The 18,941-nt window shown below is 45.4% G+C and overlaps 1 protein-coding gene across 2 annotated transcripts in view; it reads right to left on the bottom strand.

The window, feature by feature from the left end:
* AK4 (adenylate kinase 4) overlaps positions 1-8,078 on the bottom strand; it is a 77,773-nt gene extending 69,695 nt beyond the window's left edge. The window contains exons 1-2 of one of the 2 annotated variants that reach the window (XM_027113991.1): positions 7,999-8,078; positions 7,260-7,531 (exon numbers count right to left, since the gene is read on the bottom strand). In XM_027113991.1, coding sequence (XP_026969792.1) covers positions 7,260-7,404 — 145 coding nt within the window. In that variant the 5' untranslated portion in view covers positions 7,405-7,531; positions 7,999-8,078. The remainder of the gene's footprint in view (positions 1-7,259; positions 7,532-7,998) is intronic. The other variant, XM_027113990.1, reaches the window with a different exon arrangement.
* Positions 8,079-18,941: the final 10,863 nt, after the last annotated feature.

The following is an 18,941-nucleotide window of genomic DNA, read 5'->3' as shown; positions in this document are numbered from 1 at the left end:
GCGGCCCCCGCTTGCCACAACTGGAGAAAGCCCTCGGACAGAAACGAAGACCCAACACAGCAAAAATAAATAAATTAATAAACTCCTACCCCCAACAACAAAAAAAGGCTCTTTGGGGTTCTCAGTGATTTTTATATGTTAAAAGGTCCAAAGACCAAAACACCTGAGAATGGTTGGTTAAAGAAACAATGGTACAGTTGTACAATAAGAGTATGCATCCAGCCTTTTTTTTTTAAAGAATGTGGTAGGTTGATAAGTGCTAGTAGAAACCAATGTCGAAGCTATACTTCAAAGTTTTAAAAAAAAGAAGGCAAAACAAAGTATATATGTGTACATTTTTTTTAAAAGAGGCACCACTATACATACATGAGATACATGTATACACAAATTCTTTGGATGAACATCCAAGAAAAGTAAAAAAGTAGGTATCCTTGAGGACAGTAACTGGGGAACCAGAGGGCAGGTTGGGAGAGAGATCTTCCACTCCACTCCGAGTGTATTTGAAAATTTTACCATCTGCATGTATTACCTTTCCAAAAAATCAAGAGTGGAATAAAAATTATATTGAAATAGTACAAAGCATTAAACTCACATTAAAGAACAGACTTCAATGACACTGTAAAATATTAAATGATACATTGTGAAATAAAACAAGCAATTTTTAAAATAGTAATACATAATATATTCTTGAAAAACAGTCTGGAAGATATACTGCATATAAAAAGCATTAACAGTATTTTTTCCTCCCAGTTAGTGTGATTACAAGTTTATTGCTTCCTTATCTTTCTTGGATTTCTAAACCTTTGATAACTTAATACAAACTATTTCTATAATCAGAAAAACAAGGAAAGAGTTTAAATACGTAGGTACAGAGAATTCCCCGGTGGTACGGTGGTTAGGGCTCCACGCTTTCACTGCTGAGAGCCCGGGGTTCAATCCCTGGTTGGGGAACTAAGATGCCACAAGCCATGCGGCATGGCTGGAAAAAAAAAAAAAAACCATAGGTACAAATGTATGTGTATCTATGTCTGTACTTAAATAAAATATTTAGTAAGCCAAAAATTACATGAATATAGTAGTAGCACCTATTAGATACCTTTACACCAAAACCTTGTCTGGATGTTTGTAAGCTAAGTTTAAAACTCTTGCAGGACTTCCCTGGCAGTCCAGTAGTTAAGATTTCACCTTCCAATGCAGGGGGTGCAGGTTTGATCCCTGGTCAGGGAGCTAAGTTCCCACATGCCTGGGGCCAAAAAACCAAAACATAAAACAGAAGCAATATTGTACCAAACCTCTCATTACCCTATGGTTTAAAAACTATTCTGGGGACTTCCCTGGTGGCACAGTGGTTAAGACTCTACACTCCCAATGCAGGAGCCTGGGTTCAATCCCTGGTCAGGGAGCTAGATCCCACATGCATGCCACAACTAAAAATTTGCATGCCACAACTAAGGGGCTGGCGAGCTACAACAAAGGGGCTGGCGAGCTGCAACTAAGGAGCCTGCGAGCCGCAATTGCCACACCTAGGACCCAGTGAAACTAAACAAATAAAATATATTTTTTAAAAAACTATTCTGATCCAGTCATTTTATTCCCAGTAACCTATCCCAAGGAGAGGATATCTGCTCAATGGTTTACATACAATGATGTTCATAAGAGCATTACGAAACAGCAAATAACCCAAGTGTTCCATAACACACTGGTTAGACAGACTCTAGTTCAACCCTAAGGTACATCTGACACAGAGGCTCAGGCCAAAATCCTAGGACTCACTGTGCACTGTTTTGTCTCCATCACCCCTCAGAGCCAACTCATGCCTTCCAGTCAGCCCTGCCTTCATACACACCCTAAAGCCCTTCATTTCTCACCGCCACCGCCCAGTCCAAGCCACGGTCCACTCTCTTCATCCACCTGGTACCACTCTTGTCACCTCACACAGAACCCCAAGTCAACTTTTAGAAGGTCAATCCACTCGTGCTGCTGTCCTATAAAACCCTTCAATAGCTTTCCAGTGCCTTTAAAGTCCAATCTTTCCCAGGACCCTCAAGGCTCCACATGACTTCCTTCCACACCCCCCTTGCTCACCAGGCACCAATCATATTCCCTGTCTCTCTGTTCCTCAAACAAGCTGTGCTAGTCTCACCTTAGGGCCTTCAAACTTGCTGTCCCTTCTCCCTGGAACACTCCACTCCTGGATCATTATATGTTCATCCCTGCGGTTACTCACCTCCCAGAGAGGCACTCCCTAATCACACAACTTAGGATAATCACCTTAGCCTCATCACTAACTCATCACCCTTTCATTTCCTTCATAATAGGCACCTTTATCAAATACTATGCTGCTTATTCCATATGTGCTATCTCCTGTCTCCTCAATGTCCGCATCCCCTCACCTTGCTGTGGACTCTCACCTCTAAGAACAAAGGGAGGGACTTCCCTGGTGGCGCAGGGGTTAAGACTCCACCTGCCGATGCAGGGAACACAGGTTCGAGCCCTGGTCTGGGAAGATCCCACATGTCACAGAGCAACTAAGCCCGTGAGCCACAACTTCTGAGCCTGTGCTCTAGAGCCCATGAGCCACAACTTCTGAGCCTACGAGCCACAACTACTGAAGCCCGCATGCCTAGAGCCCGTGATCTGCAATAAGAGAAGCCACGACAATGAGAAGCCCGCACACTGCAATGAAGAGTAGCCCCTGCTCGCTGCAACTAGAAGAAAGCCTGCATGCAGCAACGAAGACCCGACACAGACAAAAAAAGAAGAAAAAAAAGAACAAAGGGATATCTGAGTACTCAAAAGATACTCAAAAAAATATCTGCTGAACGGACTATAATACAGAAATTTTAAATGTTTTTGAAGCGTTAAGAACACAGGAAAATGCTTACAATACATATCTAAGTGGGAGGGGGAACGGTTATCAACTAATAGGACACCAAGTTTGTTGGGGGTAGTGGGGCAAATACACAGAAAAGAAAAAAAGTAAAATAACTTCTGTTGGAATTTCCAAGTGTTGGGGTGGAATTGTGGGTAATTTTCACTTGCCTTTTCAGTTTCTTCCACAGCTTCACATTTTCCAAATTTTCTACAAGGCGTGACTTTGATCAGAAAAAGCTACTTTAAAAAATGACCACACCGGAAGGATGCTCAGATTCAGCTGTGAATGTGACAAAGTCAGTCTTACTGTCATGGGCCACCTTATTCAAGTCAAATAGTTCTCCCGAAGTACACATGAAAACCCTCAGACAAAGAAACCAGAAAAAGTAGGGGGATGTGGAAGTGGACCTGTAGACTGGACAGAGGCCTCCAAGCTGGTCAGACCCTTGACCTGGGCTACATTCCAAGTATCACCAAGCTAGGGGAGAAAAAAAAAGGAATATACCATACTCCAGATATTGCAGAATAAGCCAAGACTTTGTATGATCTACAAAAAGATGAACTATTTAAAGTTGTTTTAGATACATTGTTGAACATCAGTCTCTTTAATACTTCTCCAATTCTCAGAAGTTTTCATTCTTACATAAGAAAAGACACACATTTATACTTAATGAGTATAAAAAAACAAAAAACAAAAAACCCCTAAGCCCTCTGAACTAGGTCATCTTTTCAGAGGAGAGGCTCAGCCCATTGACTAATTTGAAATGCCAGTCCCATCTGCAAACCTCAGCAAGAGCTGCAGTTAATATTAAGAGCAGAAACAGGTTTGTTCTTGAACATCTTTTCTCAAGTCCAGGATGCTTCCAAATGGAAACTTTCCAATTTTCCTGCACTTGAGATAGTAGATCCAGTACAATCCTTAAAACAGGATTCTCACACCCTTCAGAAGGAAGTTTCAGTCACCCATCACTCAACAAAAGAAGGTACCACTAAATATAAATTTTAATGGAACTCACTACTGAGTGCCAGCTCTGTGTGTTCCTGTGTGTGCGCATGCACTCGCACGCACACACAGGCTCATGCGTATGTTTGCAAACAACACACGCCCACACACATAGAGAAAAGCTAATATTCTTTTTTTTTTAATAAATGTATTTATTTTTGGCTGCTTTGGGTCTTCGTTGCTGTGAGGGCTTTCTCTAGTTGCAGTGAGCGGGGGCTACTCTTCATTGCGGTGCGCGGGCTTCTCACTGCAGTGGCTTCTCTTGTTGAGGAGCACACCAGCTCTAGGCACACAGGCTTCAGTAGCTGTGGCAGGCGCGCTCAGTAGTTGTGCTGCACGGGTTTAGCTGCTCCGCGGCATGAGGGATCTTCCTGGACCAGGGCTCAAACCCACGTCCCCTGCATTGGCAGGTGGATTCTTAACCACTGCGCCACCAGGGAAGCCCCAAGGAAAGCTAATATTCTTTATGACAGACTGTAGGACCCTGCTTCTGGCAGCCTAAGAGAACTCTCCCATCTATTTACTCACTCACTTGCTAAAGAAAATGTAAGCCAAAGACTTGGGGGTGGGTCTTCAAATAAGGTATTTGATAAGTCTCAGCCTGCACTACTCCAGGCAGACTAGGCAAAGCCAACGGGTGACATCTATCATGAGGCTAATCTCAGATCCACAGTAAATACAAACTTTTACCATAAATCATAGAGCTAATTAAGCAAAATGGACTTGATCGCTAGAGGCTGTTTGATTCTTTCTGGGAAAAATGTAGATAGAATCGTGACCCATGCCTTCATCAGACTTGTTGAACTCCTTTTATGCATTAGGCAATTTGTCAGATCCCTGTCCTTTAAGTCTCTCAGTGGAAACTGGAACATGGTAAAGGTAGAAAAAATATCACTCTAGTCCCCAGCCCCTAGAACACTGATATATAGCAGGTACTCAGTAAGTCTCTACTGGATAAATCAGAAGGCATTTGCTGCACTGCATCATAACGTGTGTGTGACTGCAGCAACAGAATCCACAGGCTATGTGCAGAGGAAAGAGACGAATTCTGCCAGGGCAGGTGAGGGAAGACTGCCCAAAAGCAATGAGTAGCCAGCCCTTCCCTGGAGAAGCCACCAGGGAGTGGCTGCAGGAAAACCTCGTGGACAGGAGTATGCCCCAATCCAGGCTGCAGCAGATGGCATGAGCTACTTTCCAACTTAAATTCCTACCAAGGTTTTATTTCCTGGGGTTTTGCTGTGCTTCATCATCTCCTTCAAACCTTCAGCTATAAAGGGGTACCTACAGAGGGATCCTTGTGCTTCTCTACCAGGAAATTAGGGAAAAGCAAACAGCAGCTAACAGAAAAAATAAATGCTGTGGAATGTTTTCTTATTTACCAGGCAATGAGCCGGTAAGACTCTTAGACCTTCTGAGAGAGAAAAAATAATCTGAGAACACCCTTCAAGTCCACTAGAAACAGGCCACTTTCAAAACGAATCACTGTCCTTTATTCCTCCTCTTCTTCTTTCCCGGATAAAGCTTTTTAATTGTTCATGCATAAACTACTTGATTCCCAACAGAAAAAGATAATTTAAACATTGCAGAGTCACTTCTTACTCCAGGGAGAAACACTGGGAGGGAAGTGAAAGCATTTGAAAGAGAATGGAAACTAAAATTCAGAACAAAGGAAAGTTAAAATGAACAAAATAAAGGAAAACAGCAAGTGGAAAGTTTTCAAAACCCCAAAAAAGTGCAGAAATCAACTACTTCCCATCATATTCTCTTTAAAAATGGAAAGAGCCACTAATCCAGAACCAGGATGGATGGTGTGAAGCCCTTCATGCCAGAAGAAACAAGTTACCAAGTCAGTTGCTATAGAGAATGCAGAAAAATGGGCTCCCACCCAGCAGTTTCCTCCCCTTATTATGCCTACCACGAGAAGCCCCACCTGACCACAAAACCCTTGGGTAGAGAGCCAGCCTTCCCTCTCACAGAGTTCTCACCCCTGCCCAAACTGCATTCCAAACACGGAAGGAATAAAATGCATTTGAATGTGGTATTAAAATTAAAATAGACCCAATCGTGGTAACAATACCCACAAGAGAAAATTCCAGGTGCAATCTGGTACACAGAACTCGGACTTGTGTATGTTGAGGGTGGGTGACAGGATTCTTGAAGATCAAAATAAAAGCTTGCTTTTTTACAGCCTGCTTAAGAGATAATGAATAAAACTCCGCCTTTGAGATACATCTTAATTCCCCGCTTTCAGGCTTTCTGTTTTCCAGCACCGTCCTCCACCTACCTCACCAAACTAATCTGTGCTTCTGTAATGAAGATCCCTGGATAATTAGCCCATAATAGGCCATAACCACCTAGGACACTGATGAGAACAGAAGCCACAGTGAAGCACCCCGTCTGCAATAACAAGTTTTCATAAAGGAGTTGCTAATCGTGAGCATCTGCATCCCAGAAGGGCCATGTATATATACCTCGCAGGAGCACCACAGCTCCCTCTCGCCTTTGAACGCCAATTCATTATGAACTGGGGTGAACGTGGGGTGGGAGGAGAGGGGAGAAGGGCCGTACTGAAAGGCTAAGCGAGCAGGAGATCTATAGCCCCCAATTCACCACGCAAGCCAAAGGAGGCATTCTCAAGAAGCCATTTCCAGGGAAGCTGGATTCAAAATGTAATTTATCAGAACGAGTCTCCTTGTCTCCTAACGGCCAGGCCCCGGCTTGAAGAGGAGGGGGGAGTGAGTGGTGAGAGTTTACCTTAGAAGGCGGCAGGGAACAGACAGGCCTTTCAAAGCCACCCAGGGCTCTGCCCAGAGGTCCCAGGCGGAGCGGAGGGTCTGGAGCAGCGCGCGGCTGCGAGCCCCGCGGCGCCACAGGTTCCCCAGCGCGCGGCCCCGCCCGACTCCCACAGGTGGGCGGCGCTCGGCCCGGGGGGCTCGGGCGAGAGGAGGGGACGCTTTGGGTCACCAGGGACGCAGTAGACGGGGTAGGAGGCGGCCGAGGGACGGGGATGGCTTGGCCTTAAGGAAGCTGGGCGAGAGGGAAGCTCGGGGCTTTCAGATGCCTGGATCTCGCTCCTCAGCTGGGTGGTAACCGGCTTCTCGCCACGGCAAAAGCAGCCCGCGCGGAGAGAGGGGCCGCGTGCACCTCCCACCCTCCACCCAACTAGCCTCGGCCTCCTCCCTGGCGCGGTTAAGCCGCACGGCAGCGGGCCACCGGCTGCATGCGCCCCGGCACGTAGGAGCCTGCACTACCACACGCGGGCGGGGGAAGGGCGCCCGGGGACCGAAGAGACCCGGCCCCTCGCCGGCCCTTTGCCTTTGCCTCCCAGCCTCACCCGATCCCGCGTCGGCTCACCCCGCCCCTCGCCTCCGCACGTCCTCACCCGTGTTGGCCTTGATGTTCTCCCGCAAGAAGTGGCCGCTGGAGAGATGCTGGAGGCCAAAGTTCTCGGCGATCCTCTGACACACGGTGCCCTTGCCCGAGCCGGGCGGCCCAAGGATGACCGCGCGCAGGAGTTTGGAAGCCATTGCCTTGGCGAGGAGGGGGAAGCCGAACTGGCAACCCGGACAGCGGCCTCGAAGAAGCCCTGGGAACTTTGCTTCTTCTGCCTCAGCCTCTGACACCCTGAGCTCGCGCGGGGACTTGCCGCCGCCCCTGCAGGGGAAGGAGAGACTTTTGAGACAACCCCTCGCCTCCGCCCCGCGCCGGGGCGGCTAGAAGGCGGAGTAAGCGCCACGCTACACCTCCCCGCCCTCCTCGCCCCACGCTGCGATTCTAGCGAACGCCCGAGCGCCCGCCCCTGGCGGGGGCAGCCGTCGGGAGCTCGGAGGTCCACCCGGACCGCCCCACCTCGATCCCTTCCTAAACCTCGCGCCCCACGCCCCGTCCGAGGAGGGAGTAGGGCATCCCCACGCCAGCCTCCCCCGAGTGGGGGGGCCGGGCTAGGCGGTGACTCTAGGCGCGCCTCCAGTCGCCCACGCCCCGGGAGAACTGGGGGCTGAGCCGCAACCCGGGTCCCCGCACGTGGGCAGCGTTTGGTCCGCGCCTCGGCCCCTCCCGGCGGCTGTCACCTCCCGGGGAGTCGCAGCGGCTGCCGCCCGCGCGGACGGCCCAGCGCCCACCTCCGCCGAGGGCTGACGGATGCGCTCTCCGCTGTAAGGAGCCGGAGTTCGGCGCCTCTCCACCCGGAGCAGTCAAATAAACACACACCTCCGCCGGGACGCGGCGCTCCGCAAGGCTTCCAGCCCGGATCCCGCTGGGCGGTGCCGCCTCCGCCCGCCCCCATTCGGAGCCCCGGCCGGCCGCGCGGGACTCGCGCCTTACGTAAGCGGGGAGAACGGCTCCGCGCTAGCCGCCTGTCAGTCCGCCCGCGCCTCTCCCCGCCTCTTAGCTCCGCTCCCACCCGCCTCCCCGGCCCACTTGCTCCCCAAGACCCCGTGGGGCCCGCGGGGGCGAAGGGAGGTGGAGAAGAGGCAAGGAACAAAAACCCCCTTTTGCGGTCGCCTGGGGACCCGGTCTCCTGTGGAGAGGAAGGAAAAACACAACATGTTGAGCGCCTACTGTGCGTCAAGTTCGAGGCTAGTTGATTTCCTTCAGCAACAACCGTTCCAAGTAGGGTATGCACAAGGGAGGAGAGTAGGCTTGGAGCATGGCTATTCATTCATTGATTCATTCATTCAGCAAATGTTTTTTGAGCCCCTACTATGTGCCAGGCACTGTTTTAGTCCCTCAGCATATAGCTGCGAACCAGAGATAGAATCCTGCCCCGGTGGAAGTTACATTCCAGCGGGAATTTTTTTTTTTTTTTTTTTTTTGCGGTACGCGGGCCTCTCACTGTTACGGCCTCTACCGTTGCGGAGCACAGGCTCCGGTCGCGCAGGCTCAGCGGCCATGGCTCACGGGCCTAGACGCTCCGCGGCATGTGGGATCCTCCCGGACCAGGGCACGAACCCGTGTCCCCTGCATCGGCAGGCGAACTCTCAACCACTGCGCCACCAGGGAAGCCCCAGCGGGAATTTTGAACTCTCATCTGCCGGACTCCAAAGCCCAGGTTCCTTGGGTTAGGAGGAAAAGGTGGGGCGGGAACGGGGGAGATCATCCAGCCCTCAGGATCTTGTAGCCGACTGGTTCCAGGACTTCAGCAGCCAGGACTTTGGCACTACGTTTACAACTCACTAAGTCCCGGTGGGTGCTATCTCCTCCCTCGCCTCCCAGGCATAACCAAATATCCCAATCCATATTCTCTGAAATCTGTTCCCACACCACACACAGCTTTCATTTCCCACTCGGATTTAGTGTGATAACCGCCTGCCCACAAGTCTCCGGCTTCCGCCAATCCATCCGTAATGCAGCTGCCAGAGATACTGCTAAAGTGCAAATCAATTTCTATTATTTCCCCACCTCAGATATTATCGTCCCTTCAACATAAAGCAAAAAATCGTCAGCAGGGGCACACAGGTGCCTTCCATACACCTTTGCATCCCACCGGCTCTGGTCCTCTGCCCTCCTTCCACAGTCCTCCAGCCTCCCGCCTTTGGGAAATCCACTGCAGTGTTCTGAGTGTGCCCAACTCGTGGCTCACAGACTCGGAGGGACAGTGTGGAGAAGTGCCTTCTCTAGACTCCTGGCTGCTCTGTCTGTGTTGGACTGGGGGTGGGGAAGCCTGATGGTATCGCAGGTCCCAGCCCTTCTCCTCCACACACTGATGGCCAGACAGCACCTGTCTCTGGCTACCTGGGAGCACACCCAGGCTGCCAACCCCAGGCCAGTGTTTGTTCCATAGGTTCATCCCCCTGTCTAAAATATCTCAGTGTTCTGTGGATCTCGGGGGGTTGTTACACTGAGCCCCTTCAGTCCTCCTGGGAACAAAGAGGGAGAAGAATTTCTGGGGGTTTGGACGTGATGACAAATCTCCACTGTTCTTCCTGCCATGTGATGTATAGTATATAGCAGATACTTTGCAGTCATTCTCAAACCTGAGCATGCATCAGAATGACTCGGAAGGCTTGTTAAAACAGAGTGCTGAGCTCCACCTCCACCGTCTCTGACTCTGTGGCTCTGAGGTGGGCATTTCTAACAAGTTCCCAGGTAGTGCTAGGGCTGCTGATCTGGAAAGCACACTGAAAACCACTGCTCTTGGGAAATGAGCATTGAGACAGGGGAGCTGTGCGGTCTCATTCCTCTGCCTGCTGTGGGACCTTTGGCCGTTAACTTCTCTTTCTAAATTGAGGAGATTGGATTCAGCACAAGGTCCCCTTGCATTTACCAAGAATTGATTCTGTAAGTTCCCACAGGAAAGAGAGCCTCTAGCCCCCGCAAACTAGATGTAGATAGCCTACCTTGCCCTCTCACCCAGTTCTGCCTGGTTTTGAAATATCTTCACCAATATCACCTTCTGGTGTCATGCAGCCATATTAGCCACTCACATGGTCCTAGGACTTGGTCCTTTAAGAGTTTAGGAACATATATTATGAAACAAAAGAGGAGTTGTGACATAGTAAACTTAGAGAAGCCCAGCTGAGATTAGAACCTAACATTTCAAGAGCCCCGAATGGACCTTCCTTGTGCACAGCCATCCTCAGTCCCACAACTCAGCCACTGATTGGAAGCCGAAGAATTGGAAGAAATGGGTTTTGCAATCAAACGACACCCCAGGATTAAACTGCAAGGGCACCATTCACTAACTGCAAGCCTCTTGATCTCTGTGAGTCTTAGTTTGCTTATCTGTAAAAGGGAGATAGGACTTATCTCACAGGCTTGTGATAAGGCTTAAATGAAGTAATGTATAAGAGAATTTAGCACAGGACTGGGCACATAATAAATATTTATTCATGAACATCACCATGATTAACCATGGAACAATTATTTAGCCTCTCTGATCTCAGTTCCTGAGTTATGAGCTAGTATGACAAAGTACCTAACAGACTCCCTAGCCCTTGGAAGGGCCATAATGGTAGCTATTCTTATCACAAACGCTCATGTAATCAGCTTCTTCCTATTTCCTTTGCCTAGGGTTTTAAACCCATTTATAATATGTATCACAGTCTACAGAATAATACACATCTATGTGTTAGTCCATAGACAAACAGTAAACTCTGAGGGCTAAGGCCAAATTGAATTCATTTTTCTACTTTCAAAAACCTACAGCATTTTGCCCATAGTAAGTACTCTGTAAATGTTGGCAAATCTCCCTCCCCATCCTGACACACTCACCATCAAGCCATGTTGCCTCTCTGCCGCTTCACATAATATAAAGTCAACATTTGTTCACACTTTACACCTTCCTTCATCAGATTCTCACAAGCTTGCAAAGAAGTTCATGTAGAGATTCTTCTTCCTATTTTACAGATGAGAATACTAAGGTTCTGAGAGATTAGGTGAACTTCCCAAGGTCACAGAGCTCGTTGGTGGTATTGCAGGGACTCAAACCCAGATTTTCTCATTCCAGGCATAGTGCTCTTATTTACTAAACTTCCGTCACTTCCATACTACTTTCACAATTTTGCCATAACCTTGTGCCACCTTGGTTCTAATCTGCTTATCATGTTTCTTTATATCGACTCAATTTGTTTAAATAATTTATTTGGAAAAGAAGCTGTATATAACTCACTAACCATAAATAAAAGGATACACTAAAATAAATGCAAGAAAAATAAAATAAAGTTACCAAATTCCAGATGAAATCTACCTCTTGAGTTTCTGAGCTTAACCTTTGTTTAAAAAAAAAAAAGTAAGTGTGTTGTTTACCAAGTGTTAGCCAAAACAAAAAACAAAAATAAAGACATGCAGCATGTAAATGAGACTTTCTGTTTGTCTATAAACACACAGCTCAAAATAGAAAGGGGGACTTCCCTGGTGGTCCAGTGGCTAAGTCTCCACGCTCCCAATGCAGGGGGCCCAGGTTCGATCCCTGGTCAGGGAACTAGATCCCACGTGCTGCAATATCCCACATGCCACAACTGAAGATCCCGCACGTGGCAATGAAGATGCCACGTGCTGCAACTAAGACCCGGCACAGACAAATAAATATATAAATATTTTAAAATATATTTTAAAAATAGGATTAGAAAGGAAATACTTTCTTAACATTTAGTTTATTATTATCTAAAGCCAGATCCATGTACCACCTAGAATCAGCTCTAGCTCCACATCAAATTATCTCTTGCTTCATCAGGGATGCTTTCACATACTTCAAAGTGTACCCTTGAAATGTAATTTAATATAACCTCACCAGGATTTTTTTAAATGATGTGACCACTTCAACCATAGTTCACAGATATTATGCTGCTCTCACTTCAAACATTAACCCTCACACCCCCACCCCATCCCCATTCTTCACACTATCATTCTCCATCACTGTCTTTCTATCATCATTTCAGGCATACTTCTGTTGTATTTAATATAGACCATAGGCACAGGGATATCAGCTCAGTGCTTTGTGACCGCCTGGAGGGGTGGGATAGGGAGGGTGGGAGGGAGGGAGACGCAAGAGGGAAGAGATATGGGAACATATGTATATGTATAACTGATTCACTTTGTTATAGAGCAGAAACTAACACACCATTGTAAAGCAATTATACTCCAATAAAGATGTTAAATAAATAAATAAATATAGACCGTAGGTTCCTTGAACATAGTTGTTACGCGAAAACTGGGTTTGCCTCTTGGTGGGTGTCGAGTCAACAGACACAACCAAGCCAAAGATTGGGAGAAGGAAGGATTTATTATTACTTACAGCAAGTAAGAAGAACACCAGAGATCTTTCCCAGAGCAGTGTCTCCCCAAACAGCCAAACTGGGAAAGTTTTAAGCTAAGGGTACATGCATATTCAAGAAGGGTCTTAAGTAAAGTAGAATTCAGCATAAAATTGGGGCAAATGTCCAGAGAGTCCAAGTCTTAGTTGACTGAAGTAAGAAGAGTCAACATCAACATCATCATCCTGTCCTACACCTGGGTGGGGGTCTTAATTCCTGCAGAAGTCAAAGATATATTATTATGTATATCCCTTAAGGAGGAACTGGAACTCTGCTTTGTCACTGCACTATCCTTTGACTGCCTCTTCTCTGTTCCTGCATTCCTTTGTTCCCTTAAGATCATTAATTACCAACACCTGTTCAAAGGCGAGCATCCTAAACTCATTTTGGCTAGGCTTCAGCCAAAATGAGTTCACAAAATGGCTTCGGCCAAAATGAGTTCACTTGTGTCAAGAAAGCCATTCCTGGTTCTCTTTCTCCAGGGACCACCCCCCCCCCCCAATCTATCTGCTTACAAAGTGGCTTCATCTTGTATATCGTGGCCTCCACAGAGTTAGGTATCGATTCCAGACATAGTAAATATCACTGAATGACTGACTCATAGCTGAACGAAGAGTGGATAAAGTCTCTAGACAGACAGAAGAAAGGCTAGTGACTTGGAAATGGCAAGGTTCGGAAAAGAAAGATGTAAAATAATGGAAGAAGGGACAAGATATCAGCCCCAGAGTGCCTGACTCCTTTCTCCCTGTAGGCACTTATGAAATATTTAAGACACCAAAAGATTGTGTAAAAGGGAAGAACAAAATCTGACTCTATGTTGGATCTGTTTCTTTTACTTTAACTTTTGCTCTCCGTTGCTTTTTGTTGCTATAATCCCTAAAAGGATGCTGCCTATAGTTTTTTTTTTTTAACATCTTTATTGGAGTATAATTGCTTTACAATGGTGTGTTAGTTTCTGCTTTATAACAAAGTGAATCAGTTATACATACACATATGTTCCCATATCTCTTCCCTCTTGCATCTCCCTCCCTCCCACCCTCCCTATCCCACCCCTCTAGGTGGTCACAAAACACCGAGCTGATCTCCCTGTGCTATGTGGCTGCTTCCCACTAGCTATCTACTTTACGTTTGGTAGTGTATATATGTCCATGCCACTCTCTCACTTTGTCACAGCTTACCCTGCCCCCTCCCCATATCCTCAAGTCCATTCTCTAGTAGGTCTGTGTCTTTATTCCCATCTTGCCCCTAGGTTCTTCATGACCCTTTTTTTTTTCTTAGATTCCATATATATGTGATGGACCTAGAGTCTGTCATACAGAGTAAAGTAAATCAGAAAGAGAAAAACAAATACCGTATGCTAACACATATATGTGGAATCTGTCTATAGCTTTAAGCATACAAAATGGCCTGCTTTGGGGAACCTGCCCCTCTGCCTGAATGTTAAACTAAAGTGCCTTTGTTCAGCTCTCAGGAAAACATTCTGACCCTGTCCACCTGTGAATGGCTGTAAGGAAGAAGAAATTAACACATCCCCTCCCTGAAGCTGACCAAACCAGGAGATATTTTGCAAGACTTCTGGCCTTTTTACTTTTACTTTACCTCCTCACCTCCTCCCCCTCTCTGTTCTATAAAAGAAACTATCATCCAGACCCTGATAAGATGGTACTCTAGGACGCTAGTCTGCCATCTTCTCAGATGCCCGGCTTTCTGAATAAAGTCACTATTCCTTGCCTCAACACCTCGTCTCCCGATTTATTGGCCTGTCATGTGGCGAGTAGAGTGAGCTTGTACTCAGTAACAATTGTATTGAGAGAAGAATAAATGGTGAGGACTAACATGGCATTATGTGTGACAGTAGCACATTCTTACAAGTGAAAGAATCATCTTATCTCCAAATTTTACTAGTTAACATGGTTATTAACCTATAACATCTTAACAGTTATTGAAAAGAGGCAGCAGCATTTTTTTTACAAGCTTGCTCTCAGACCAAAAAAAAAAAAAAAAGTTCCCAAGCAGTTAAGAAAAAGAACTGGGAGGAAAGAAATCAACATTCTTCATGTTTACCTGGCATGACCCATTATTCTCCATGAGCAAAAGACTACTTACAAATTGCTCCTGGAATAACAGTCTATGATAGAGGTGCTTCCTCGGGAGATGAAGGTGTTGATCTCCCACCCTAGGTTTTTTCACTGTGAAACACTAAAAAGCAAGGTAACAATCTGTTAGGCTCTACCCTCCAAATGTAGTGATATAATGATGATATCTTGCTCAGAACTTTTCCCTGATTTGCACATCTGGTAGTGGGGATGAACAAACTGTGTCATTCTCACTCTTCACGCCACCTTCCTAACCACAGTCATTCCTTCTTAGAGTTGCCTTGGGATTAGTAGGCAAGTCTCTACTTTGGATGCCTTTGACTGTGTCTTTCCTCTGTTTCAATTTGACTGCCAGGGGGAGTGCAATTTTCTTCCTTCTCCAACTGGATGAAGGGACTGGAACTGAACACTGAGTTTACTCTGCCCAAGTATTGCTCATCAGGTTCGATGGGTAAAGGGGATCCTGCTTGTGGGAGCCTTCTGAGTTTGGTCTTCTGATATGGGCAGTATAGACTATAATTAACATTTATTGAGTATTTGCTATGTGCCAGTGTTTCTCTCTCTCTCTCTCTCTCTGTATGTGTATGTGTGTGTGTGTGTGTATATATATATATAATTATATTATATTATTATGTTATATATAATATTAATTCTTGTCACAGCCCTATGTCATAAGTGCCTATTATTTTGTGTCCATTTTATAGACCTTAAACCTGGAGCAAGACATCTGGTAACTTGCCTGAGGTCCCACAGACATAAGTGGAAGATTAAGGACATAAGTCAAGCATTCTGACTCCAGAGACAGTGCTCTTTAATCACTATGCTATGCTGATTCAGAAGTAACACTGTTATCTTTTTATTTTATAGATGAAGAAACTAAGACACTAAGAGGTTAGGTAATTTATCCCCCAGTGTCACTGAGCCAGAGCTGGGATTTGAACCCAGGCATCAGAGTCAAGGAACATAACCACTACCCAGTCTCCCCAGTACTTGAGTGAAGAGGGTCCTAAGACTATCAGGAGGGCTTTGCACCAGATTGCTGCTCTGTAGAGAAATACTAACAGCAAGGAGAAAGTCACTTATGTTCAACCTGGCTTTACTTGCTAAACAACTAGGTGAGGCCAGCAGGGTCCTATGAAAGGTTCTTCCCACTAGGCCCTCCGTCTCAGGAATCTCTGCAGGTTTTAACTTACATCCTTCCTGAACCTGCCAGTTCATCTGTCAGCCTCCCGCTGCCAGCCTGTTGCCAAATCATTGCTGTGCCCCAGATCTTGCTGCCAGACCCCTTTGACTGGAGCTTGGCTCACTGTGGATCTGGCTCTCAAATGGCATTCTCACTTTGTTCTCCACCCCATAACCACAGGCCAGCCTACCAACTCCAGAGTCAAGTTCTAGCTGCCCTCCCCTGCCACCACTGCCACCTCTATACCACACCAATTCCAAACTTGGCTCCCAGCTCTCCAGCCTCCATCATAGACCCCCCCAACTGTGTGAGATGTCACTACAGACCACTCATTCTGAGTGACAAACCAAATGGGTAGAAGTTGAGTATAATTTAAAAGGTGTGGTAAAGAAAATATTTGCAAACAATGGGACTGACAAGGGGCTAATTTCCAAAATATACAAACAGCTCATACAACTCAATATCAAAACAGCAAACAACCCAATCAAAAAATGGGCAGAACACCTAAATAGACATTTCTCCACAGAAGACCCACAGATGGCCACCAGGTGCATGTAAAGATGCTCAATATCGCTAAGTATTAGAGAAATGCAAATCAAAACTACAGTGAGGTATCACCTCACACCGTTCAGAGTGGCCATCGTCAAAAGGTCTACACGGGACTTCCCTGGTGGCGCAGTGGTTAAGAATCCACCTGCCAATGCAGCGGACACGGGTTCCAGCCCTGGTCCAGGAAGATCCCACATGCTGTAGATCAACTAAGCCCATGCGCCACAACTACTGAGCCCACGTGCCACAACTACTGAAGCCCACACGCCTAGAGCCCGTGCTCCCAACAAGAGAAGCCACTGCAATGAGAAGCCCGCGCGCCGCAACGAAGAGTAGCCCCCTGCTCACAGCAACTAGAGAAAGCCCGCGTGGAAACAAAGACACAATGCAGCCAAAAATAAATAAATAAATAAAAATTTTAAAAGGTCTACAAACAGTAAATGCTGGAGAGGGTGTGGAGAAAAGGGAACAGTCTTGCACTGTTGGTGGGAATGTAAATTAGTGCAGCCACCATGGAGAACAGTGTGGAGGTTCCTTAAAAAACTAAAAATAGGCAATTCCCTGGTGATCCAGTGGTTAGAACTCCGTGCTTTCATGGCTGAGGGCCCATGTTCAATCCCTGGTCAGGGAACTAAGATCTCACAAGCTATGGGGCACGGCCAAAAAACAAAAGAACACTAAAAATAGAGCTACCCTATGATCCAGCGATCCCACTCCTGGGCATACACCTGAAAAAGATGAAAAAATCTAATTTGAAAAGATACATGCACCCCAATGTTCATAGTGGAATTATTTACAGTAGCCAAGACATGGAAGCAACTTAAGTGTCCATTAACAGATGAATGGATAAAGAAGATGTGGTGTATATATATACAATAGAATATTACTCAACCATAAAAGAATGAAATCTTGCCATTTGCAGCAACATGGATGGACCTAGAGAATATCATATTAACTGAAGTAAGTCAGACAGAGAAAGACAAATACTATATAACATCACTGGAATCTAAAAAATAATACAAATGAATTTATTTACAAAACAGAAACAGTCCCACAGACATAGAAAACAAACTTATGGTTACCAAAGAGGAAATGGGGGTGGATAAATTAAGAGTATGGTGTTAACAAATACACACAACTATACATAAAATAGATTAACAAAAAGGATCTACTGTATAGTACAGGGAACTATATTCAGTATCTTGTAATAACCTATAATGGAAAAGAATCTGAAAAAAATATATATATATATAAAACTGAATCACTTTGCTGTACACCTGAAACACAATACTGTATATCAACTGTACTTCAACTTTTTTTAAAGTGTCTTGTTGTAGAGTTGCACAGAAGACCCAGAGGCGAAACAAAGATCAGAAATTTGATGGCCAGTTATAAGACTGATTAAATAAGGCTTTCCAAGTGAATTCCAACTATACAAAGGCAATATAGCACAAGAGTTAAGAGGATGGACCCTAGAGACAGACTGGCAAGTTCAATCATTGGCTCTACCACTTACAGATGTGTGACTTTAGCAGTTCCTTAATCTGTACTTCATTTTTTCCACCTGAAAAATGGGAAAATAATAGTTCCTATCTCATAGGATTGTTTTGAGCTTAAATTAGTATATGTAAAGACTTGGAACAATGCCTGGCATATACTAAGGACTCTACAAGTGTAAGTTTCATTATTATTTGTTCTTCAACCACCACAAAGCTCATTGTGCTTCATGACACTATAGGCAGGTTCTTGGAAGAATTAAGCCTGCCAGACAAATTTATTCCACTACCAGAGCTGTCTCCCGAGGACCTGCACGTTGTTCGTGGAATTTGTTTTCACATAAAGACTTTCGTATATTTGAAGACAGCCATATTGTCCCACCTGCGGCTTCTCTTCCTCGAGCTGAATATTCTGAATTACTCAACCATTCCTTATGTAATATGGTATCTTGCTGGAGACTAGCACACCAGTGTGTCTTTTGCAGTTCAAGCAAGAAATACCAGAGAAATAGACTCACAGACATAGAAAACAAATTTGTAGTTACCAAAGGGGTTAGCAGAGGTAAGGGGGGGAGAAAGAAATGGGCAGTTTGGGATTAACCTATACACACTACTATATATAAAATGGATAAGCAATGACCTACTGTATAGCACAGAGAACTATACTTAATGTCCTGTAACAACCTATAATGGAAAAGAATCTGAAAAATAATATATATACATAAATAACTGAATCACTTTGTTGTGCACTGGAAAGTAACACAACATTGTAAATTAACTATACTTCAATTAAAACAAAAAACAGAAATTTCTCCTGTTCATCCTCAAAAGATTTATATGTAGGTAACATATAGAATGTTCCCTTCTTAATGAAATATTAATAATAATAACAATGACAGCTAATATATATTAAATATTACTATGCCTTGTATGAGACCTCATTTTGAACCATGTAAATCCCTGGGGGTTCTTAGATGATCCACAGAG

The sequence above is a fragment of the Aethalodelphis obliquidens genome, unplaced genomic scaffold, assembly GCF_003676395.1.
Source record: "Aethalodelphis obliquidens isolate GAN/ISIS:26980383/991018 unplaced genomic scaffold, ASM367639v1 scaffold13, whole genome shotgun sequence".
In the NCBI taxonomy this organism is placed as follows: domain Eukaryota; kingdom Metazoa; phylum Chordata; class Mammalia; order Artiodactyla; family Delphinidae; genus Aethalodelphis; species Aethalodelphis obliquidens.
This window is presented reverse-complemented; position numbering and strand designations above follow the sequence as displayed.